Source organism: Scyliorhinus torazame, chromosome 13 (assembly GCF_047496885.1).
Source record: "Scyliorhinus torazame isolate Kashiwa2021f chromosome 13, sScyTor2.1, whole genome shotgun sequence".
Classification (NCBI taxonomy): Eukaryota; Metazoa; Chordata; class Chondrichthyes; order Carcharhiniformes; family Scyliorhinidae; genus Scyliorhinus; species Scyliorhinus torazame.
The window spans coordinates 105360018-105378755 of record NC_092719.1 but is presented as its reverse complement, the minus strand read 5'-3'; the positions used below and the strand labels follow the sequence as shown (position 1 = coordinate 105378755).

The window sequence follows — 18738 nt, the reverse complement described above, 5'->3', positions numbered from 1 at the left end:
GCTATGGATTGGATAGTTCGGTTATCATGGAATGATAAAAGGAGGGAATGACGAATGTGATATAAAATAGTTACTTTAGAGATACTAGTTAATGTAATGTAGAAATAAGCCACTTTGATTCTGGCAGTTAGGGACAAAGGGATTTGAGACCGCATGGAAAAAGCAGGAAGAGGTGTGTCTATGAGAGTGATACTGCATTGATAGGGGCCAGAGAAAGGGATTGGAAGTGAGCCAATCAGAATAGATCAAACAGGTCAGGAGGGATATAGGCTGACCTATGGGCGTCGAGCATGTGAAACTTGATACCATTTGAATTGATTTGCAGAGATCCCTTTGTTTCTTTGTTCATTCGCTTTCTGGGATATAGGAAACTGGATGTCTCTTATATTTCTATGAAATGAATCAAGCTTGCAAGCTAAATAAATAACTTCTTTTTACGTGCGAATCCATCTCAACTTTTATTGAGGCCAGACTGACAGAGAAAGAAATTTGGGAATCAACAAAGGGAGGGGGAGGTAGGCCGATGCTCTGGCCTTCTCCTCCCTGGTGTTCCGGAGATGGATTTTGCTGGGATGGAGGGACCCGGAGCCCCCGAAGTCAGGAGTGTGGGTCAGCGATATGGCAGGGTTTCTCAGTCTGGAGAAAATTAAATTTGCTTTGAGAGGATCAATTCAAGGGTTCGCCCTGAGATGGCAGCTGTTCATAGACTACTTCAAGGAAAATTGAACGTCAGCAGTAAGGGGGGCGGGGGGGGAACAGGAGGCATGGCAATGTTACAACGGGACAGAGAATATAGTTTGCGGCAGCTAGGGAATAGAGCAGGGGGAGTAGGGGGTGTTGTTCTGTAGGTTTTTTTTCTTTCTTTACGTGTGTCAGCCTGCGTGGTTGTTTAAGGGATGTTAATGTGTTAAACTGTGAAAAGTATAAATGCTTCAATAAAATATTTTCCAAAAAAACTCAACCTGTGAGTGTGAACTCATGTCAGTGTGTGTGCTCCAGAGTTGAGAGATTGGTTTATAAGGAGAGACTGAGTAGACTGGGACTATACTTATTGGAATTTAGAAGAATAAATAGGAACATATAAAATTATGAAGGGATAGTTAAGATAGAAGCAGGAAGGTTGTTTCCACTGGCTGATGAACCTGGAACTAGGGGGCACAGCCTCAAAAAACGAGGGAGCATATTTAGGACCGTTTTGAGGAGGAACCTCTTCACCCAAAGGGTTGTGAATCTATGGAAATTTCTGCCCAATAAAGCAGCTGAGGTAACCTGGTTGAATGTTTTTAAGAATGAGTAGCGCTCGGAAAGCTAGTGACATCAAAACAAACCTGTTGGACTTTAACCTGGTGTTGTAAGACTTCTTACTGTGTGCACCCCAGTCCAACGCCGGCATCTCCACAGAATGTTTTTAATGCAAAGATGGATAGATTTTTGAACAGTCAGCGAGGGTGAACTCAGTCGCGCCTGGTTTAGTTTCTCTGCACTCTGGCCGGTGGCAGTGAGATTATTGTGGAGTTTGGCATGAGTTTGCTGCTTCAGATCCAAACAGCCGCTCTGATCATTGCTCCTCAGTTAAACTTGCCCCTTGGCCGGCAGTCACCTCCGAGCAGTCAGCAAGAGAGCCGGCCCGGAGCCCGCGGAGAGCCCGAGACAGCGAGCCGGAGCCCGCGGAGAGCCCGAGACAGCGACCCGGAGCCCGAGACAGCGACCCGGAGCCCGCGGAGAGCCCGAGACAGCGAGCCGGAGCCCGCGGAGAGCCCGAGACAGCGACCCGGAGCCCGCGGAGAGCCCGAGACAGCGACCCGGAGCCCGCGGAGAGCCCGAGACAGCGACCCGGAGCCCGCGGAGAGCCCGAGACAGCGACCCGGAGCCCGCGGAGAGCCCGAGACAGCGACCCGGAGCCCGCGGAGAGACCGGCCAGGGGAGAGCGGCCATAGATCCCGGACAAGGTGACTGCGGAGGTTGCAGGCGGGTTAATTCCGGGCCGGTCTTCGGCTCCTCCCCGCCTCGGATTCGGGATCAGAGCAACAGCGAGGCCTAATGGAGAGAGTGTGTGTGTGAGAAAGGGAGTGATGGACAGAGAAATAGTGTGGGAGAGAGTGGGTGAGAGAAATGGAGTGTGTAAGAGAGAAATAAAGATCGAGAAATAGAGAGACAGAGAGAAATAGTGTGTGGGAGGGGAGTAAAAGTGTGAGAGATAGAGAAAGTACGAGAGAGATAAAGTGTGGGAGAGAAATAAAGATTGAGAAATAGAGTGGCACAGAGACATATAGAGAAAGATTGAGAAATAGAGTGTGGGACAGAGAAATATATAGAGTAGTGAGAGGGAAGTTGTGAGAGAAGTAGAGAGATAAAATAGGAAATTGTGTGAGAGATTTAGAGAGAGAAATAGTAAATAGAGTATGAGAGTGAAATAGATGGGGAGTGAAAATAGGAAATAGAGGGAGAGAAATAGAGAGAAAAAGGGTGGGAAATAGAGAGAATTAGGCAACGAAATAGAGAGAGGAAATTAGGGAGAAATAAATACAAAGGGAGAGCTAAATAGAGGGAGAGAAAAAGAGGGAGTGAGAAAAATAAATGGAGAGTTATCCATGTTCGTGTACGTCATTACCTATATTCCTGTGTCTTTGTGTACCTGTGTGTCACTGTGATCCTGTGTGAGTGGAGTGTTCTGTGTGTTGCTATGTTCCTGTGTGTTGCTGTGTCTTGTCTGTTGCCATATGTTCATGTGTTACTTCAGTTCCTGGAGCAGGACACAGGCTGCTGGGAGAGGTGAGTGCATATTTAAAAGCGACTTCAGTTCCTGGAGCAGGCTGCAGGGTTGTTGGGAGAGGCGAGTGCATATTTAAAAGAGACTTCAGTTCCTGGAGCAGGCTGCAGCGTTGCTGGGAGAGGTGAGTGCATATTTAAAAGATACTTCATTTCCTGGAGCAGGCCACAGGCTGCAGGGTTGCTGGGAGAGGTGAGTGCATATTTAAAAGAGACTTCAGTTCCTGGAGCAGGCTGCAGGGTTGCTGCGAGAGGTGAGTGCATATTTAAAAGAGACTTCACTTCCTGGAGCAGGCCACAGGCTGCAGGGTTGCTGGGAGAGGTGAGTGCATATTTAAAAGAAACTTCAGTTCCTGGAGCAAGCTGCAGGGTTGCTGGGAGAGGTGAGTGCATATTTAAAAGAGACTTCACTTCCTGGAGCAGGCCACAGGCTGCAGGGTTGCTGGGAGAGGTGAGTGCATATTTAAAAGAGACTTCATTTCCTGGAGCAGGCCACAGGCTGCAGGGTTGCTGGGAGAGGTGAGTGCATATTTAAAAGAGACTTCAGTTCCTGGAGCAGGCCACAGGCTGCAGGGTTGCTGGGAGAGGTGAGTGCATATTTAAAAGAGACTTCATTTCCTGGAGCAGGCCACAGGCTGCAGGGTTGCTGGGAGAGGTGAGTGCATATTTAAAAGAGACTTCATTTCCTGGAGCAGGCCACAGGCTGCAGGGTTGCTGGGAGAGGTGAGTGCATATTTAAAAGAGACTTCACTTCCTGGAGCAGGCCACAGGCTGCAGGGTTGCTGGGAGAGGTGAGTGCATATTTAAAAGAGACTTCATTTCCTGGAGCAGGCCACAGGCTGCAGGGTTGCTGGGAGAGGTGAGTGCATATTTAAAAGAGACTTCAGTTCCTGGAGCAGGCCACAGGCTGCAGGGTTGCTGGGAGAGGTGAGTGCATATTTAAAAGAGCTTAGTTTACAGGTCGAGTGGCAGTTGGAGACTTCACTTCCTGGAGCGGGCCTATTGGCTCATTGGAAATCAGGCAGGGTACAAAAGGTGTGGCAGGAGTGCCTTTAGACGCAAAGTGCTGATTGGAACAGAGTGCATCTGAGTTTAGGTGAGTGCTGATTGGAACAGAGTGCATCTGAGTTTAGGTGAGTGCTGATTGGAACAGAGTGCATCTGAGGTTAGGTGAGTGCTGATTGGAACAGAGTGCATCTGAGGTTAGGTGAGTGCTGATTGGAACAGAGTGCATCTGAGTTTAGGTGAGTGCTGATTGGAACAGAGTGCATCTGAGTTTAGGTGAGTGCTGATTGGAACAGAGTGCATCTGAGTTTGGGTGAGTGGCGAGAGAGGGCTGTGTTTTTGTTGGTGTTCGGGTTTATCCTTGAGGTTCTATAACATTTTTAAAAAAAAATTATTTAAATGAATTAACTAGTTGAATATGGCTGAACAGGTGATGTGCTGTTGCTGTATGATGATGGAACTGGTGGATCCCATTGAGACCGTCAGTGACCACATCTGCAGCAAGTGTTGGCTGCTCGAGGAACTTCGGCTCAGAATTGATGAGCTGGAGACCGAGCTGCACACACTGCGGCACATCGGGGAGGGGGAAAATTACCTGGACGCTTTGTTTCAGGAGGCAGTCACACCCGGTAGAATAAGTACTGTTAATTCGGTCAGTGGTCAGGGACAGAGTGGTGTGACTGCAAGGGAGGCAGGTAGGGGGATCCTGAGTTTAGGAGTTGAGGAGCCTCAGCCCTTGACCTTGTCCAACAGGTATGAGGTACTTGCTCCCTGTGTGGATGAGGAAGAGGGCTGTAGGGAGGATGCATTGACTGACCACTGCATCATGGTACAGGAAGCCATTCAAGAGGGGGGAGCAAAAAGACAAGTGGTAGTTGTAGGGGATTCTATAATTAGGGGGATTGATGGCATCCTTTGTAAGCCAGATCGTGAGTCCCGCATGGTATGTTGCCTGCCCGGTGCCAGGGTGAGGGACATCTCTGATCGGCTTGAAAGGATTTTGGAGAGGGAGGGGGAGGATCCAGTTGTTGTGGTCCACGTTGGGACTAACAACATAGGTAAGACTAGGAAAGAGGACCTGTTTGGGGATTATCAAACACTAGGGACTAAATTAACGAACAGGTCCTCCAGGGTTATAATCTCTGGATTACTACCCAAGCCACGTGCCAATTGGCATAGGGTTGAGAAAATTAGGGAAGTTAACACGTGGCTAAAGGAGTGGTGCGGGAAAGAGGGATTCCAATTTCATGGGGCATTGGCATCAGTACTGGGGCAGGAGGGACCTGTACCGTTGGGACGGTCTTCACCTGAACCATTCTTGGACCAGTGTTCTAGCGAATAGGATAAATAGGTTGGTCACAAGGACTTTAAACTAGCAAGTTGGGGGGAAGGGAAGGGTAAAGCTATGGACAGTATAATGGTTAATGGAGAGCAAGGCAGCAGGTTACGTGACAGGTTATTATGTAGAGATATGGGTTCAAAGACAAGGAAAATTAAGAGAAAGGGTAAGAGGAAAAATAATTTGTGAAAAGTTACTGATCAAGGTGTTAGGATTCATAACAAGGACATAAATAACAGCACAAGTGTACTTTACCTGAATGCTCGTAGTATACGGAATAAGGTGAATGAGTTGATGGCGCAAATCATCGTGAATGACTATGATTTAGTGGCCATTACTGAAACATGGTTAAAAGATGGTCACGACTGGGAGTTAAATATCCAAGGGTATCAGACTATACGAAAGGATAGAATGGACGGTCAGGGCGGTGGTGTAGCTTTGTTGTTTAAGGATGGCATCCGGGCAATAGTAAGGGATGATATTGGTGCTATGGAGGACAAGGTTGAATGAATTTGGGTGGAAATCAGGAATAGTAAGGCGAAAAGGTCACTGATAGGAGTAGTCTATAGGCCACCAAATAGTAACAGGATGGTAGGGCAGGCAATAAGCAAAGAAATAACGGATGCATGTAGAAATGGTACAGCGGTTATCATGGGAGATTTTAATCTGCATGTCGATTGGTTTAACCAGGTTGGTAAAGGCAGCCTTGAGGAGGAGTTTATAGAATGTGCCCGGGATAATTTCCTGGAACAGTATGTAATGGAACCTACAAGGGAACAAGCGGTCCTAGATCTGGTCCTGTGTAATGAGGCAGGATTGATTAATGATCTCATAGTTCGGATCGTCTTGGAAGGAGCGACCACAATATGGTGGAATTTAAAATACAGTTGGAGGATGACAAGGTAAAATCAAACACAAGTGTTTTGTGCTTAAACAAAGGCGATTACAATGGGATGAGAGAAGAACTAGCTAAGGTAGACTGGGAGCAAAGACTTCATGGTGAAACAGTTGAGGAACAGTGGATGTCCTTCCGAGCGATCTTTCACAGTGTTCAGAAAAGGTTCATACCGACAAAAAAGAAAGACGGTAGAAAGGGGAAAAATCGACCGTGGATATCTAAGGAGGTGAGGGAGAGTATCAAATTGAAGGAAAAAACATACAAAGTGGCAAAAATTAGTGGGAGACTAGAGGACTGGGAAGTCTTTAGGGGACAACAGAAAGCTACTAAAAAAGCTATAAAGAAGAGTAAGGTAGACTATGAAAGTAAACTTGCTCAGAACATAAAAGCAGATAGTAAAAGCTTCTACAAATAATAAAAGGGGCAGCACGGTAGCATTGTGGATCGCACAATTGCTTCACAGCTCCAGGGTCCCAGGTTTGATTCCGGCTTGGGTCACTGTCTGTGCGGAGTCTGCACGTCCTCCCCGTGTGTGCGTGGGTTTCCTCCGGGTGCTCCGGTTTCCTCCCACAGTCCAAAGATGTGCAGGTTAGGTGGATTGGCCATGTAGGGAAAATGCTGGAATCTATCATTAAGGAGGAAATAGCGGGGCACCTGGAGGGAAATTGTCCCATTGGGCAGACGCAACATGGGTTCACAAAGGGTAGGTCGTTTCTGACTGATTTGGTAGAATTTTTTGAGGATGTTACCAGTGCAGTAGATAACGGGGAGCCAATGGATGTGGTATATCTGGATTTCCAGATAGCTTTTGACAAGGTGCCACACAAAAGGTTGCTGCATAAACTAAAGATGCATGGCATTGAGGGGAAAGTGGTAGCATGGGGAGAGGATTGGTTAACTAACAGAAAGCAAAGAGTGGGGATAAATGGGTGTTTCTCTGGTTGGCAACCTGTAACTAGTGGGGTCCCTCAAGGATCAGTGTTGGGCCCGCAGTTGTTCACAATTTACATAGATGATTTGGAGTTGGGGACCAAGTGCAATGTGGCAAAGTTTGCAGACGACACTAAGGTGAGTGGTAAAGCAAAAAGTGCAGAGGATACCGGAAGTCTGCAGAAGGATTTGGATAGGTTAGGTGAATGGGCTAGGGTCTGGCAGATTGAATTCAATGTTGCCAAGTGTGAGGCTATCCATTTTGGGAGGAATAACAGCAGAATGGATTATTATTTAAACGGTCAGATGTTAAAACATGCTGCTGTGCAGAGGGACCTGGGTGTGCTGGTGCACGAGTCGCAAAACGTTGGTGTGCAGGTGCAACAAGTGATTAAGAAGGCTAATCGAGTTTTGTCTTTCATTGCTAGAGGGATGGAGTTCAAGACTAGGGAGGTTATGCTGCAATTGTATAAGGTGTTGGTGAGGCCGCATCTGGAGTATTGTGTTCAGTTTTGGTCTCCTTACCTGAGAAAGGACATATTGGCACTGGAGGGAGTGCAGAGGAGATTCACTAGGTTGATCCCAAAATTGAGGGGATTAGATTATGACGAGAGGTTGAGTAGACTGGGACTGTACTCATTGGAGTTTAGAAGGATGCGGGGGGATCTTATAGAAACATATAAAATTATGAAGGGAATAGATAGGATAGATGTGGGCAGGTTGTTTCCACTGGTCGGGGAAAGCAGAACTAGGGGGCATAGCCTCAAAATAAGGGGAAGTAGATTTAGGACCGAGTTTAGGAGGAACTTCTTCACCCAAAGGGTTGTGAATCTCTGGAATTCCTTGCCCAGTGAAGCAGTTGAGGCTCCTTCTTTAAACGTTTTTAAGAAAAAGATAGATACCTTTCTAAAGAATAAAGGGATTCGGGGGTATGGTGTATGTACCAGAGAGTGGAGCTGAGTCCACAAAGATCAGCCATGATCTCATTGAATGGCGGAGCAGGCTTGAGGGGCCAGATATCCTACTCCTGTTCCTAGTTCTTATGTTACCATCTGAGTCCCTGTGTCACCATGTTTTCCTGTGTGTCATTCCAAATATGCCTTTGTTGCTATGTGTCCCTGTGTGTCACTGCCTGTTTTCCTGTGTTGCTATGTGTCCCTGTGTGTCACTGCCTGTGTCATAGAATCATAGAATTTATAGTGCAGAAGGAGGCCATTTGGCCCATCGAGTCTGCACCAGCCCTTGGAAAGAGCGCCCTACTTAAGCCCATGCCTCCACCCTATCCCCGCAAACCAATAACCCCACCGAACCTTTTAGACACTAAGGGCAATTTAGCATGGCCAATCCACCTAACCTGCACATCTTTGGACTGTGCGAGGTACCTGGAGCACTCGGAGGAAATCCACGTGGACACGGGGAGAAAGTGCAAACTCCACACACAGTCAGCTGAGGCCGGAATTGATCCCTAGAGCTGTGACGCAGCAGTGTTAACCACTGTGCCAACATGCCGCCCCTCCTGCAGTGATGTCACGGGACTGAGGTGCCCGATCTCCAACACCCACAATCACCCTCTGCTGGACAGGACCCCAGTCTGCTGAGAGATTTCTCCCTGATTCCCATTGACTCAAATTTTGATAGGTTCCCTAATGCCGTACTCGGACCTTAATGTCAAGGGCAGTCACACTCACTGCACAGCTCTTTTGTCCAGGCTGTAATGAATCAGGAGCTGAATTCCTCTGTTGGAACCCAGACTGAGCGCCACTGAGTGGGTTATTGCTGAGTAGGTTCTGCCTCATAGCAATCCATCACTTTATGGATGATTCCGTTTAACATGTTGATAGAGTCTAGTTGTAATCAAAGTTTTATTCATATAGCTGCTAGGTGAATGCATATAGCTAAGAGGCAAAAATATTAAAAGTGTTTTGACTGTGGGACACCAGTCATTGTCTCATATAATAAATTAACCATTGTATTCCAGTGTATTCAGGACTAAGAATGTATTGTTCTCTGTCTAATCAATTCTTAAGGTCTCTGCATAGCTGTGTAACATAGCCAAGTGTGAGAAAACATATCCAGTAATTTTCATAATATTGGGCACGCAGACACTAAGCTAGTTTTGATAGGCACCAGTCAATCTTAAGTAATGTCCAATGTTTGATTAACAAATCATCCTCTAAGTAACAGACATTCATTTGAACAAACACGGAGGTCTCAGCTGAGAATTAGAAGCCAATGAAAGTAAATGATGGGTTAAACCAGAGATAAGAATTCCCTTAAAAGTAGGACCTCATGGTTGAGGTCTTTGTTCCTGAATTCTTGAATCATCTATCTGTTTGTTTGTGTTAAAGTGATTTCCTTTTGTGCTTATGCTTTTTGCCATGTACTTGACTTTTTAATGTATTGTTTGATATTTTGTTTCTAAGTTTTTTTAAAAAATTTTTTTTATTCAGTTCTTATTCAAGTGAGTAATTAACAATAATAAAGACCTATTTTTGACACATCCCACCAATCGGACTACCAATTCTGTATGTCCCTATACACGTCCTGCTACTTGACATACAAAGACAATGTTCCACTCGGGGGGGAGGGGGGGGGGCGGGAGGATGGGTCTCGGGGGCTGTTGGGGCTGGGTTTTGGAGGGGGATGGGACTGGGTCTTGGAGAGCGGGGACGGATGGGTCGTTGCGGGGACAGATGGGTCTTTGGGGGGACGGTTGGGTCTTTGGGGGGGCGGATGGGTCCTTGGGGGGACGGATGGGTCTTGGGGGGGGGGGGGGGGGGGCGGAGGCATCTGGGGCACGGGCGGTGCAGATAGGTCCCCGGGTAGCGGAGCGGATGGTTCTCGGGGGCAGTGGGGGGATGGGTATCGGCGGAGGGGAACGGATGGGGCGGCGAGGGGGTGGATAGGTCTCGGGGAGGGGCATGGGTCTTGTGGGGGGGGGGCACCTGTATCCTGGGTGACACCTGTATCCTGGGTGACTTGGAGTTCCCTGGGCAGCTTTCACACAGGCCCTCCCCACTCCCTGATGCGCGGCACCCATTCGGCCGCTCTCACAAACCCGGCTCCTCCATCAGGCGCTCCGTCCCTGTTTCGCCATGTGTTCCCCTGTATTATTCCCCATGTTCCTGTGCTGCTATGTATTCCTGTTTGTCACCGCCTGTGTTCTGTGTTGCTAAAGATTCCTGTGTGTCACTGCTTGTTTCCTGTGTTTCTATGTGTTCCTGTGTGTCACTGCCTGCGTCCTATGTTCCACTGCCTGTGTTCTGCGTTATGCTATGTTCCCATGTGTCTTTTCCCTTGTTCCTGTGTGTTGCTACCCGTGTTATCAGCAGTGCCTGTGACTATAGCAATGATTTTCTCCAAATCTGCTGTGTCTCACACAGAGTGACGTACTTGCACAGCATTTCCACAGCATGGGTGGACTGCAAGAAGATCAGCCGGCTGTCCGGTTGTTCCGGGAGTACCTGAGAATCAGAACTGTACACCCTCAGCCAGACTATGGTAAGCTGGATGGAAATTGAGACTCTGAACTCCGACCTAACCTGTGGGACATACCTTCAACTTGTAGATGCTCACACACACCAGCTTACATATGCTATTTGTTCGGCCAAATGTTTCGCTTTTTTTCTTGCTAACTTTGTTTCTACTGCTCAAGAGTGGGGGGGGGGGGGAGAAAGGGGGGAGAGGGGAGATGTTAATGTTGGACAAAGATAGTTTCTATTGTTGTGGCCCACTACAAGCATCACGCATTTCTAGGATTGGTGGAGCACAGGCAGGTCAGAGTGAAGGGCCTTTCATAAAACAGTGAACCACAATGTGGCATTTTTCCACACGGGCCAACTACCACATGAGTAAGTTTGTAAGTTGGTGGGGAATTTCAGCGGGGGCGGTGGTTATATTGTGTCCATTCACAATAAGGGGCTCCTTTCTCTTGGGACCCTTACGGCAGACATAGTCTTCCACCCCAACAGCCCCTATGTCAGTGGTAACTCCCTGTCCAGACTGACAGTGCTTAATGTCTACTTTAGCTTCAGCTGTTAAGCGGAAACCTTATCTGCCTTCGTAACTGAACATGAAACATCCTGCGGGGGACTCTTTGAATTAGAGTTGGGAAGTTCTATCCTGGCCAGTATTTATCCCTGACCCAACACGATCAAAGATAATGAGAGAAAACGCTGGAAATCCTCTGCCGGTCTGGCAGCACACGTGAGAGAGAACCTCATCTAATGCAGTATAGATTTGTTTATCTCGGGGCTGTTTTCCTTGGAGAAGAGAAGGTACCGAGGAGATTTAATCGGAAACCATGAGGGGTCTGGACAGAGTAGATTGGGAGAAACTGTTCCTGTTGGTGCGAGAGTGGAGACCCAGAGGACGCTGATTAAAGGCAATTAGAAAAAGAACCAGAGGCTTCATGCAGCGAGTGGTTGGGATCTGAAATGTCCTGCCTGAGACTGTGGTGGAGGCAGATTCCGTATTGGCTTTCCAAAGGAAATCGGATGATTATCTGACGAGAAAGATTTTGCAGGGCTCCAGGGAAAGGTGGGGGGATTGGGATTGGGTGAGTTGCTCTTGCCAAGAGTCAGCACACAGGATGGGCTGAATGGCCTCCTGTACTGTCACCATTGGATGATTCAAGAAATGATCAGTTCCGTCTTCCTGCATTAAATTAAGCAGTGACATTTCAAAAGTAATTCATTGGTGTGCATGTACACTGGTACCTTAAGGTAGCAGGGTAGGTAGATACAGTGTTTTAAAAGTGTTACCACACCCTGGACTAGTGAGCGGTCAATTCCAGCCCCAGTTGACCCGGAGTTGCAACACAATTGAAATTAACAATTCAATCTTAGAAAAAACCTGAAGCCTTTGGCCCTTGGCTGCCCAATAACTACAGTCACTAGATTTGTAAAGTTAAGCACAATTAATTTTTATTAATAACAGTAACTATAATTAAATAGGCAGCAAATACAACTGGTTAACTATTATCAAATTCCTAACCACCCCCCACCTCTTTAACTCACCCCACTCTCTACAAACATAGAAGGGAAAGAGGGGAAGTAAAAGATAAAAGGCTCTGCTTCAGATGGATGTCTTCAGTACACCTTTCTTCCAACTTAGGCCTTCAGTTGGAGGTTTTTGCTTCCAGTCTGTAATGGTTTTTACTGTAGATTCATTCAGGTCTCAAAACTTTTTAAAAGTAAATTTAGAGTACCCAATTTTTTTTTTTTTCTAATTAAGGGGCAATTTAGCGTAGCCAATCCACCTAACCTGCACATTTTTGGTTTGTGGGGGTGAAACCTACGCAGACATGGGGAGAATGCAAACTCCACATGGACAGTGACCCAGGGCCGGGATTCGAATCTGGGTCCTCAGCACTGCAGTCCCAGTGCTAAGCACTGTGCCACATGCCGCCCCAGGTCTCAAAACTTCTGTGCAGGTCACAAAACAACAGGTAGGCAGCATTTCTTGAGAAAAAGAGAGTGAGGTAGACAGAGAGAAAGAGACAGCTTCTTCTAGCATGGTAGCACAGTGGTTAGCACAGTTGCTTCACAGCTCCAGGGTCCCAGATTCGAGTCCCAGCTTGGGTCATTGTCTGTGTGGAGTCTGCACGTTCTCCCCGTGTCTGCGTGGGTTTCCTCCGGGTTTCCGGTTTCCTCCCACAGTCCAAAGATGTTCAGGTTAGGTGCATTGGCCATGCTAAATTGCCCTTAGTGTACAAAAGATTGGGTGGGGTTACTGGGTTACGGGGATAGGGTGGAGGTGTGGGCTTAGGTAGGGTGCTCTTTCCAAGGGCCGGTGCAGACTCGATGGGCCAAATGGCCTCCTTCTGCACTGTAAATTCTATGATTCTATCAGCGTCCAGGTCCCGACTCTCCCTTTCTGGGTCCTTTGAAAACTATTCCTCTCGAGTAAGATCGAGTTACTGCCTGTCGCCAGGCAGAAAACGGTCTTCGGCCAATTCATTGGCCACCAGCCAAACCAAATCCCTCCGATCACTCGGATACAAGAAAGTCTGAGTTCACAAGCTAATTCTCCAATAGCAGTGTACTATTTTGCAACTTTTGAGTTCCACATTTCCACTGTTCAACTTAAAGGTACATGTCCATTAAATATCGATGGATAAAAATGATAATCACAATGTAAAAGCAATGGGAAATAAGGGAAACAACAGGAAAGGCCTTCACACAAGGCCTATGGTGGACTTACCTTTATTAGCCGAGGCATAGAGTGGTGGTTGAGCAGGGTGGTTATGCTGGAACTGTATGAAATGTTGGTTCGGCCACAGCTAGAGTATTTGGAACCCACATTACAGGAGGGATGTTTTAGCACTGGAAAGGGTGCAGAGGAGATTTACCAGGATGTTGCCTGGGCTGGAGAGTGTTAGCTATGAAGAGAGAATAGATAGACTGGGTGGTTTTCCTTGAAGCGGAGGAGATTGAGATATATCAAATTATGAGGGGAATAGAGAGTGTAGATAGGGAAAATGTTTCTCTTTGGTGAGGGGATCTATGGCCAGGTGGCATAGATTTAAGGTAAGGGGAAGGAGGTTTAGAGGAGATGTAAAGAAAAACATTTTCACCCAGCGGGTGGTGGGATTCTCGAACTCACTGCCTGAAAGGGTGGGGAAGGCAGAGGCCCTCACAACATTTTAGAAATATTTTGATGTGCACTTGCGATCTCAGGGCAAAGAAGGCTATGGGCCAACCCCATCCAAGTGCTGGAAGATGGGATTAGAATAGTTAGGTGGTGGTTTTTGAGACCGGCGCAGACACGATAAGCCGAAGGACCTTTTCTGTGCTGTGGACCTCTATGACTTTGAGGTGCCATTGTGCAGCTGGGTGTGTGCAAAGTTCAACAGAAATGCAAATTCTTCCTCCCCCTTTCCTTTAATCTGATGTGTGATGATGTAGGAAGACACAGACCAATCTATTCGCCGACTAGGAACCATACTCCATGACTGAGCCTCCGCAACTCTATGGGGTAGAGAATTCCAAAGATTTACCACCTGTCTGAATGAAGAAATTCCTCCTCAATCCTAATTGGCCTATTTGGAGACTGTGTCCCTGGTTCAAGGTTCCCTGGCCATCCTTCCTACATCTCACCTGTCGATCCCTGTGAGAACTGTGGTAGTGTAGTGGTTATGTCAGTGGACTAACAATCTAGAGAATGTGGGCGGCACAGTGCTTAATACTGCTGCCTCACAGCGTCAGGGACCCGGGGTCAATTCCGGCCTTGGGAGACTGTGAAGTTTGCACATTCTCCTCGTGTCTGCATGGGTCTCCTCCAGGTGCTCCAGTTTCCTCCCACAGCCCAAAGATGTGCAAGTTAGGTGGATTGTCCGTGCTTAATTGTCCCTTAGTCCAAAGATGTGTAGGTTAGGTTATGGGGATAGGACAGGGAGTGGGCCCAGGTGGGATACTCTTACAAAGGGTCCATGTAGACCCGATGGGCTGAATGGCTTCCTTCTGCACTGTAGAATGGACCATGGACCCCACCAGTTTGAGAATGTTGAATTCAGGTTGGAAAAACCTGGAGCTGGGATCAGTAAAAGTGACCATAAAGCTATTGGCTCATCATAAAAACCAAACTGGATTCATTCACGCCCTTCAGGGGAGATGAGAGAACACGTCTGGCCTTTATGTGACGCAAGTCCAACACCAACGCGCTTGATCCTTGTCATCTGAAGGTGATGGGCTAGCCATTCAGTGGTGTAAAAGTAGACGACACCTCATCAGCATCAGGGCAATTCGGAATGGGCTATAAATACCGGCTACAGACTGAAAATGTTTCTTAAAAAGATGATGATGTGGATTCCTTCTCAGATTATTAAACATTTCTCCATGTAAGCAGATAAGATGTGAACAGGTCGCGGACTTCCGGGTGCGGCGATGACCAGCTGAGTCGCACGTTTCGGCAGCTCCCGGTGGAACGGACTTTTGGGCTCTTAATAAGAGCCCCAACGGCAATTTTAACGGCTAAAAGTACTGTGCGGTGAACCAGAAGGGAATCCCCCCTGGATACGGATGGAAAAAGGAGAGGAAGGTGGCCGGATTGCGGTGGATCCTTTAGAGCAGCGGCAAGGAAGGCAAGCAAAAACCAAGATGGCGTCGGAAGGTGGTAGTTTAACATGGGGCCCTGAACAACACGAGTTTTTGAAACGCTGCGTGGAAGAACTCAAAAAGGAAATGAAGAAGGAGCTGTTGGCCCCGATATTACAGGCGATCGAAGGGCTAAAGGAGGAGCAAAAGACACAGGAGCGGGAGCTTCGGGTCGTGAAGGCAAAGGCTGCCGAGAATGAGGACGACATACAGGGCCTGGTGGTGAAGACGGAGATGCATGAGGCACACCATAAACGATGTGTGGAAAGGCTGGAGGCGCTGGAGAACAACGCGAGGAGGAACAACCTAAGGATTCTTGGTCTTCCTGAAGGTGCGGAGGGAGCGGACGTCGGGGCATATGTGAGCACGATGCTGCACTCGTTAATGGGAGCGGAGGCCCCGGCGGGTCCGCTGGAGGTGGAGGGAGCATACCGAGTGATGGCGCGAGGACCGAGAGCAGGAGAAATTCCTAGAGCCATAGTGGTGAGATTCCTCCGTTTTAAGGATAGAGCGATGGTCCTTAGATGGGCAAAGAAAACTCGGAGCAGTAAGTGGGAGAACGCGGTGATCCGCGTATACCAAGACTGGAGTGCGGAGGTGGCGAGAAGGAGGGCGAGCTTTAATCGGGCCAAGGCGGTGCTTCACAAAAAGGAAGATAAAATTCGGAATGCTGCAACCGGCAAGACTGTGGGTCACATATCAAGGGAGGCACCACTACTTTGAGACGGCGGATGAGGCGTGGACTTTTATCGTGGAAGAAAAATTGGAATGAGCGGGTTATTAAAAAAAGAATGTTTGAAACAAAGTGGTGGGGCGAGTATGGGGGGCGAAGAGGGGGGTAAAAAGGGGGGAAAGAGGAGTTTTATGTTATTAATCCTGCGATGTGGTAACTTTTCTCTCTTCCACAGGAGGTGGTGGGGGGAGGAAAGGAGGTGGAGGAGATGGGGCGTTGGCCATTGGGGGCGGGGCCAAGGGGGAAGCGCGGGCTCGGTTCTCGCGCTATGATAATCATGGCGGGAATAGGGAAGCAGGAAGGAGGGGGCGTCGCACGGTGCGAGCCGAGGTCACGGGGGAAGCCGAGGTCGGCCAGAGTTTGCTGACTTCTGGGAGCAACATGGGGGGTGTAACTACGCTAGTGGGGGATCTAGCGGGGGGGGGGGGGTGGGAGGGGGGAATTATTGGGCTGCTGCTGCTGGGGAGAGGGGGGAGCTGGCATGGGGTGGGATGGGCGGGGGGGCACCGCCTGGGGGGGGACACAGCTGCGTGGGAACCGGGTGAGGAGCTGGAAAAAGGGGATGGCTAATCGACAAGGGGGGGGGGTAAAAAGCCCCCCAACCCGGCTGATCACGTGGAACGTGAGAGGGCTGAACGGGCCGATAAAGAGGGCACGGGTACTCGCACGCCTTAAGAAACTTAAGGCAGACGTGGTTATGTTACAGGAAACGCACTTGAAACTGATAGACCAGGTGAGACTCCGCAAAGGTTGGGTGGGGCAGGTGTTCCATTCGGGGCTAGATGGGAAAACAGGGGGGTGGCTATATTGGTGGGGAAGCGGGTAATGTTTGAGGCAAAGACTATAGTGGCAGATAGCGGGGGCAGATACGTGATGGTGAGTGGCAAACTACAGGGGGAGACGGTGGTTTTGGTAAACGTATATGCCCCGAACTGGGATGATGCCAATTTTATGAGGCGTATGCTAGGACGCATCCCGGACCTAGAGGTGGGAAAGTTGGTAATGGGGGGAGATTTCAATACGGTGTTGGAACCAGGGCTGGACAGGTCGAGGTCCAGGACTGGAAGGAGGCCGGCAGCAGCCAAAGTGCTTAAAGATTTTATGGAGCAGATGGGAGGAGTAGACCCGTGGAGATTTAGCAGACCTAGGAGTAAGGAGTTTTCGTTTTTCTCCTATGTCCACAAAGTCTATTCGCGAATAGACTTTTTTGTTTTGGGAAGGGCGTTGAGGGTGAGGGGAACGGAGTATACGGCTATAGCCATTTCGGATCACGCTCCACATTGGGTGGACTTGGAGATAGGGGAGGAAACAGAAGGGCGCCCACCCTGGAGAATGGACATGGGACTAATGGCAGATGAGGGGGTGTGTCTCAGGGTGAGGGGGTGCATTGAAAAGTCCTTGGAACTCAATGATAATGGGGAGGTCCAGGTGGGAGTGGTCTGGGAGGCGTTGAAGGCAGTGGTTAGAGGGGAGCTGATATCAATAAGGGCACATAAAGGAAAGCAGGAGAGTAGGGAACGGGAGCGGTTGCTGCAAGAACTTCTGAGGGTGGATAGGCAATATGCGGAGGCACCGGAGGAGGGACTGTACAGGGAAAGGCAAAGGCTACACGTAGAATTTGACTTGCTGACAACGGGTACTGCAGAGGCACAGTGGAGGAAGGCACAGGGTGTACAGTACGAATATGGGGAGAAGGCGAGCAGGTTGCTGGCCCACCAATTGAGGAAAAGGGGAGCAGTGAGGGAAATAGGGGGAGTGAGGGATGAGGAAGGAGAGATGGAGCGGGGAGCGGAGAGAGTGAATGGAGTGTTCAAGGCATTTTATAAAAAATTATACGAAGCTCAACCCCCGGATGGGAGGGAGAGAATGATGGGCTTTCTGGACCGGCTGGAATTTCCCAAGGTGGAGGAGCAGGAAAGGGTGGGACTGGGAGCACAGATTGAAATAGAGGAAGGAGTGAAAGGAATTAGGAGCATGCAGGCGGGGAAGGCTCCGGGACCGGATGGATTCCCAGTTGAATTTTACAGGAAATATGTGGACTTGCTCGCCCCGCGACTACTGATGAGGACCTTTAATGAGGCAAAGGAATGGGGACAGCTGCCCCCGACTATGTCTGAGGCAACGATATCTATAGACCTATTTCCCTCCTAAATGTAGACGCTAAGATTCTGGCCAAGGTAATGGCAATGAGGATAGAGGATTGTGTCCCGAGGGTGGTCCATGAGGACCAAACTGGGTTTGTGAAGGGGAGACAGCTGAATACGAATATACGGAGGCTGCTAGGGGTAATGATGATGCCCCCACCAGAGGGGGAAGCGGAGATAGTAGTGGCGATGGATGCCGAGAAAGCATTTGATAGAGTGGAGTGGGATTATCTGTGGGAGGTGCTGAGGAGATTTGGTTTTGGAGATGAGTATGTTGGATGGGTGCAGCTGTTGTATAGGGCCCCAGTGGCGAGTGTGGTCACGAATGGACGGGGATCTGCATACTTTCGGCTCCATAGAGGGACAAGGCAGGGATGCCCTCTGTCCCCATTATTGTTTGCACTGGCGATTGAGCCCCTGGCAATAGCATTGAGGGGTTCCAAGAAGTGGAGGGGAGTACTTAGAGGAGGAGAAGAACACCGGGTATCTCTGTATGCGGATGACTTGTTATATGTAGCGGACCCGGCGGAGGGGATGCCAGAGCTAATGCGGACACTTCGGGAGTTTGGAGAATTCTCAGGATATAAACTGAACATGGGGAAAAGTGAGTTGTTTGTGGTGCATCCAGGGGAGCAGAGCAGAGAAATAGAGGACTTTCCGCTGAGGAAGGTAACAAGGGACTTTCGTTACTTGGGGATCCAGGTAGCCAAGAATTGGGGTACATTGCATAGGTTAAATTTAACGCGATTGGTGGAACAAATGGAGGAGGACTTCAAGAGATGGGACATGGTATCCCTGTCACTGGCAGGGAGGGTGCAGGCGGT

At 48.7% G+C, this 18738-nt stretch overlaps 1 protein-coding gene across 4 annotated transcripts in view; it reads left to right on the top strand.

Annotated features, from left to right (window-relative positions):
- The first annotated feature begins 1798 nt into the window (after positions 1-1798).
- LOC140388217 (aminoacylase-1-like) overlaps positions 1799-18738 on the top strand; it is a 123773-nt gene continuing 106833 nt past the window's right edge. For 3 of the 4 annotated variants that reach the window (XM_072472016.1, XM_072472015.1, XM_072472013.1), the window contains exons 1-2: positions 1799-1949; positions 10325-10442. In XM_072472016.1, coding sequence (XP_072328117.1) covers positions 10355-10442 — 88 coding nt within the window. In that variant the 5' untranslated portion in view covers positions 1799-1949; positions 10325-10354. Of the gene's footprint in view, positions 1950-3675; positions 3697-10324; positions 10443-18738 lie in introns of those variants that run through there. The other variant, XM_072472014.1, reaches the window with a different exon arrangement.